The sequence below is a fragment of the Pipistrellus kuhlii genome, unplaced genomic scaffold, assembly GCF_014108245.1.
Source record: "Pipistrellus kuhlii isolate mPipKuh1 unplaced genomic scaffold, mPipKuh1.p scaffold_m20_p_5, whole genome shotgun sequence".
Classification (NCBI taxonomy): Eukaryota; Metazoa; Chordata; class Mammalia; order Chiroptera; family Vespertilionidae; genus Pipistrellus; species Pipistrellus kuhlii.
Genome location: NW_023425551.1, coordinates 47,867,875 through 47,874,599, shown reverse-complemented (window position 1 = coordinate 47,874,599; position 6,725 = coordinate 47,867,875). Strand labels below are relative to the sequence as shown.

General features: G+C 44.6%; 1 protein-coding gene across 1 annotated transcript; it reads left to right on the top strand.

Annotated features, from left to right (window-relative positions):
- The first annotated feature begins 6 nt into the window (after window positions 1–6).
- On the top strand, window positions 7–4,745 carry RWDD2A (RWD domain containing 2A). The gene is made up of 3 exons (XM_036414845.2): window positions 7–127; window positions 1,126–1,358; window positions 2,352–4,745. The coding sequence occupies exons 1-3, from the start codon at window positions 115–117 to the stop codon at window positions 3,027–3,029; spliced, it is 924 nt and encodes a 307-aa protein (XP_036270738.1). The 5' UTR covers window positions 7–114; the 3' UTR covers window positions 3,030–4,745.
- The last annotated feature ends 1,980 nt before the right edge of the window (window positions 4,746–6,725 follow it).

Genomic DNA, 6,725 nt, shown 5'->3' with positions numbered 1-6,725 from the left:
CAATCACGACGGGGAGGGCTCGCTGGCCCCGCCCCTCCGCCCGCCCCCCGCGCTGCTGGCGCCTGCAGGAACTGCGGCTCCAGGCTCTTGCGGGCTGGGCGCTGTGTCCGCTGAATGACCAGGAAGGGTGAGGCCTCCGCCGGGGTCCGGGGTTTGGGGCCAGGGGTCCGAGCACTGCGACCACGACATACCCAGCCCCGCCTGCAAATTTGGGTGGAGGGAGGAGGGATAGATCCATGTTTGGGGGAAGCTGGAGATCCTAGGGTCCCGGATGGGGGATGCCAGCCCCGATGTGAGGCCTCTGACAAGGTGGCCTCGGCCACCTGATGTCCCGCATCCGCTTCTGCAGGCCCGGAGTTCATCTCCCAAACCTTTGGATGCCGGATTCTTGGGCCTCCGCCCCGCCCCATCTCCGCTCAGATTGACACTAACCCTCATTTTATTTATGTAACTGTAGGATCCCCCTCCTCCCTCCTTCCATCCCCCCAGCTACACGTAGACCCCTGGGGCAGAGGCGAAGGGATCCGAATCGTCGGAGCTCTCTGGACGCCGCCCGGGGGCGGCTGGGCGCTCGGGAGAGGCGGAAAGGACCACCCGGGAGGGACCCTGGGCGCCGAGGTGGTGGGACCACCTCTGACGGTGGTGGTGGTGGCTGGGCCCACAAGAACCCAGAGCCGGGGAACCCAAAGCTCCGGCCCCCCAGCCCCCAGCACTGCGGGGCTCCCACACCGCAAAGTCCAGCTCCGCCCACGCCAGGGACCTGGGAGGATGCAAGCCGGGCCCCTGGCCTTTTCCCAAAACCCAGGCTCGCTGTGCATCCGCAGGTGTTTGCCAACCACCTGCAAGGGAATAATTTGGAGCACTTGTTGAAAGTCCACGTCCCCGGATCCAGAACGGGAGCGGGAGTTGGGGGGAAGGGCCGGGAATCTGAATTCTAAGGAAATATCTTGGGGAGGCTGTGCAAACTAGATTTTGGATCCGGGAGGTAAGGCAGAAAGTGTACGTGTCCCCGGTTTGTACCCCTCGCTCTGTGTCCAGTTTTCCTGCAAAACCGCTTCCACGCAAAGGGCACGTCGGGAAATTTCGCTGAGCATTGCTGACTGACAAATCCCTGGGCCTTTCCAGTTTTCCTGGCAGGTTGGTTTCTAGGCAACATGTCCTCCGCTTCTGTTAAAGAGTGCCTGCAGCTCCAGCTGCTGGAGATGGAAATGCTATTGTCCATGTTTCCCAACCAAGGGGAAGTGAAACTGGAGGATGTAAATGCCCTGACGACCATAAAAAGGTATTTGGAAGGCACAAGGGAGGCGCTGCCACCAAAAATCGAATTTGTGATTACACTCCAGATTGAGGAGCCCAAGGTAAGTGCCTTGAGTTGTTTTAATTATCAGGTGCCTCGTTTTTATTGGAAACACTTGAAACATGAGCTTTCAGTTTGAGGAAACAGGATATTTCTTTCCTTTCCTGGTTTGAAAACAAAATACGTAAAATACGGTGCCCTGTAAATTGTCTTCAGTAAACATCCTGAGTTTTACATGAACATGCACATCTTTAACAAATGTATCTAGTATTGTTTTGTTTTTTTTTAATTAAAAAATGTTTCACTACCATAATTCTACTCAGTCATCCAGTTTTTTTTTTTTGTTTTTTTTTTTTACCAATCCAACTATTATAGTATGGGTTCTCTTGTACATATATGATTTTCACAAATATAAATGTGGCCTTTAGCAAAACTGGCTTTTAAGGAGTGAATGGCTGTTTCTTTGGTGGTGCCCTAACACAGCAAACAGATAGAAATCTAAACACTGAAAATGAATTTTCCTCATTCTGACCCGCCTATCTCCAGCATTACCATAGCACAGGCAGTAAGCAGACTAGACACTTGAGAGCCACTCTTCTATTTCCTACTCATCCTTATCATCCCCACAAGGAGAGGTCTTGGTTCCCCAGGCTGGATTCGGTCCCCCTGTTTACGCATTTCCATGGGTCCCTCACTCTTCCATAGTAATGCTGCTCACCACTGAAATGAAATACTGGGCTATGCATAATGTTTTGTTTAATGTCTGTCTCTCCTTCACTAGGCTCTGGACTGCACCAGGGTAGAAATGGTGTCTTCACTTCTTTATTCTAGCATAGGGTGCCTGGCACCTGGTTAGGTGTTTGATAAATACGGGGATAAATGAATGTATAAATTGAAGGAGTAGCGTAAAGTACTTAGTACAGTGTCTGGCACACAGATGCCAATAGTAGCAGTCACTATTATACTTACTAAAATCATGCAGTCGCTACTGATAAACTAGCTGAGGTGATTTGATGGTACTTGATTTAAAAATCTATTTGATTTCCATTTTAAGGTGAAAATTGATTTGCAAGTAACCATGCCCCACAGCTATCCCTATGTAGCGCTGCAGCTGTTTGGACGGTCATCTGAGCTGGACAGACAACAGCAGCTACTTCTCAACAGAGGGCTCACTTCTTACATAGGGACTTTCGATCCAGGTGAGCTCTGTGTCTGTGCAGCAATCCAGTGGCTACAGGACAACAGTGCCCCCTATTTCCTGAACAGAAAGCTCGTTTATGAACCATCTACACAAGCAAAGCCGGTCAAGAACGTATTTCTCCGAATGTGGATCTACAGCCACCACATTTATCAGCAGGACCTCAGGAAGAAGATTTTGGATGCTGGGAAGAGGTTAGATGTGACTGGATTTTGTATGACAGGAAAGCCTGGTATAATCTGTGTGGAAGGCTTCAAAGAGCCCTGTGAGGAATTCTGGCACACGATCAGGTATCCCAATTGGAAACACATTTCCTGTAAGCATGCTGAAAGTATCGAGACTGAAGGAAATGGGGAGGACCTGAGACTCTTCCATTCTTTCGAAGAATTACTCCTTGAGGCCCATGGTGACTACGGATTAAGGAATGACTATCACATGAATCTGGGCCAGTTCTTAGAATTCCTGAAAAAACACAAAAGTGAGCATGTTTTCCAGATATTATTTGGCATTGAAAGCAAAAATTCAGATTCCTAGGAGGCTATTCACATTAAAAGGCCTATGCTTGTAATCTCACCAAGTCAGTATCTGTTAATAAAACCAAAATAAACTGGTTGGAGGCCTGTGAGAAACCTGGCTGCAGAATTTTCACACGGGCCTTTTAACTTGTCAGCAGTGCGCTCATGATGTTATGTCCATGCTCTTGTATTAACTGGAAGCTATTTAACTGTAACTTAATAAAAGCAGTCAATTCAACTGGGGAAGCTGATTTGATTAAAGAGGAGTCCAAAGCCCATAGTTAATGTCAATAGTCCAACTGCATCTTTGAATTCACAAATAAGAATAATAACTCTCCCTTTCATGATGCTAATATACAGATGGCACACCACACTTTCTTTCATTATTAGGGATAAATTCTAAATCAAGTTTAAAATGAGAACAAAGACATATAGCATGTTTGCTACATTTCTTACTTTATTTTAAACTCCTGATTTTGAGATTTTTCTTTCAGTAAAACTGAAGCCTATCTGTAATGGCAGAGGAAATCAGAAGTCTCAAGAGTAATGAAGAGGACATGTGCTCTTTGGCTGTTTGCATCAGTTGATTAATGATACCAAAGAGAATGATACAGTATTCTTAGTTCAGTTCTTAGCCACACAAAAAAGATATGATTTCTTATCTACGAAGTGTTCCACAGGCGATGCATACTGGCTGTCTTTGTCAGAGCAAGAGTGTGGAGAGGACCAGTGTGGATGCCTGTGGACCTCACCTCTCTGGGGGAAATTGAACTCTACGTTTTGGCGGAAAGTCACTGTCATCTCTCCCGAAAATTCCAAGCTTCACAGGCTTCACCAGCCTTTTTCAAAATGAGAGTTTATTTCCATAAATCCTACGAAATTGGCACTTGCCAAACTTTTTCATTACAAAGTATCTGCCCCTCCCAAGAATTTCTGGGAGTCTCTGAGTTAAGGGGTACCCTGAGCTGCCTCTGGTTTCCATGGTCTCTCTGCCCTTGTCAGGAAGCACTTCATTCCACTGGGTCCCCGGCACCCCACTGAGGCCACAGTCTCCAGGATGCCCAAGCTGGATGCTGAGATTTAGACACTTGCAGGGGAATGCCTGACTCCCCGTATTGCCATACGTGGTTAGATGCCAATCACTGCTGCAAGTGCTGGGGAGCTTCCAGGGTTTTTTATAACAGTTCATTCTGATTGTACTCTCCATGTCTAAGATGTAGACACAGGTCCTTGGGCCAGGGTGAGGACAAACGGGATAGACTGACCAGACACAAACCTGAGTCTCTTGACCTTGAAGCCTTGGAACTGGGTCCACTCTGTTCTACCAATGCTCTTAATGAGTTTAGTTCAGAATGAGTTTCAGGGCACACCTCAGAGGCTGTGTCCTGGGCCTGCCTTGCCAAATCGTCGGTTTGCCCTTCCTAGCCTGGGATGTAGCTGGGATTCAGACCGGAGCCTCACACTTTTCTTATAAACAAAGGAACAAATAAGATTTACATGGACTGAAAACAACTTCATGTAGCATTTCCCATACAATCTCTCGCAAACCATCAATAAGTATAATTAGCATTTACACATTTTTAGGCTCAAAAAAAAAACCCTCCATTAATTTTCTTCCTTTGAAATGAGACAATATGCACCAAGCACCTAATATATGTGCAAACCACTCAGCAATTTTTCTGATTAAATTGGCAAAAGTAATGACATATAAACAAGCTTAAAGAATCAAAATATGGAACAAAAACAACTCAAAGGTATAAATTCTAGCTTATTAAACCTTTCCTGCTTCTGTAACTATTTCTGATGGTAATTTTTCAGAGCCAACTTTTACATGCCCAATATGAGCATGTGGCAATATTTTATTCCTATTAGAAACATTAATAATGGGAGAAGTACAGGTTTTAGAGAAAAAAAAATACATATATGAACATTCAAAGCTTAGCTGTCTATGTACAGTAAACTGCTGGCTTTGTTTAGTCTGCTTGATAAAAGCACATAGCACTCCCCACCCCGCCCCGCCACACACTTTGGGAACTGCCCCTTCTCTAAATGGTTTGGGAGAAGTGAATGAAACCAAGTCGCTCACTGGAAACGTCCTATAAAGGAAGGTTGATCTCTTGCTGCTTAAATCCATAGTGCCACCCGCATTTCTGACATACTGAATGTTTGGCTAACACCTCTTTTGAGCTATCCAATGTCCTTTATTTTTTCTTAAAGGAACCAGTCTCCATTGTCTGTAACAAGAATCCTGATACCTTATATTTTTTAATGGTTATTTGCAAAGAATGCTTATTATAAATGTCACAGTGTCTTTTTGAAACCGAATTAAATCAATATTTCTCCAAGTATACTCTTTGCTTTTTATTCCTTTTTGGTCTACTGCTAGTATGTGTTAGGTTAAGTGCTGAGAATACATGTACAATGGGCCAGGTGACTTAAAGGACCGTATCACAACATCCCCATATTAAATTAGAAATACGTTTTCTGTGAACTTATTTCCAGGTATGACAGCTTACATGCTACCCATCCCTTCTGAGAACTTGCGAAGGCCCTGAGGGAGCCTATCTGAGGTCTTCACAGTTTTCTTTACTTTTACCTCAAGTAGCCCAAGGGTAAGTTGAAAGAATAGGTATTTCTGAAGAGGCAAGCATGGTTTGCTCAAAAACCCTGGTCTAACACAGAATCCTGATTTGCCTCAATACTGAGCCCATTCTAACTCCCTTTGGACGGCAATGCAGCCAGGAGCAGAGGGATAGGACTTTCTTTTTCTTCAACCAGTTAAAGCTGGAAGCATGTGGACCGCCCATAAATGGGTTTGGTGAGAAAAAGCATTTTAACAAAATTCAACATCCATTTGTGATTTTTAAAGAACTCGACAATCCAAAGTTGCAAAATTCAAAGAAGCCCAACAAACACTGGTGGAACAAAGTACACTATTTGGAGGTGACATGCCAACATGCACCAGACACAGGACCTCCACAAACTTGGCTGAGGCTCTTGTGCTTCCTTTGGATTGATCTACCCATTACCACAATGTATTTTTCAGATATCCATGGAACCTGATGGCACTTGTGCGCAGGTCTTATGAGCACAGCATCACCAATGTGTCAGACCAGCATGTGCACTGTACAATGGTGAGATGATCAAGGTCTGGTAACAGGACTATTTTGGGACAGTATCAGAGAGTTAATGAAACCTTGACAAAAGACAGTATATAATGTTGCTTGATGATAGCACAAACTGCTTTGGGGCCCTCTGCTTACTGGAATAAAGGAGAAACAAACAAAAAAGCATTAGATAAATCAACAGCTACCTACTGATTTGCTCCAAGAAAGAGAAATTGTTTCACAGCAGCTGTCATCTTTTTTTTTTTTTTTTAATATATTTTATTGATTTTTTTACAGAGAGGAAGAGAGAGGGATAGAAAGCTAGAAACATCAACCAGCTGCCTCCTGCACACCCCCCACCAGGGATGTGCCAGCAGCCAATGTACATGCCCTTGACCGGAAATGAACCTGGGACCTTTCAGTCTGCAGACCAATACTCTATCCACTGAGCCAAACTGGTTTTGGCTATCATCCTTTTTTTTTTTTTTTTTTAATGGCTTTTATTTTATTTTTGTTTTTCATAAATATACATATTTTATTGATTTCAGAGCGGAAGGGAGAGGGAGAGATAGAAACATCAATGATAAGAGAGAATCTTTGATTGCCTG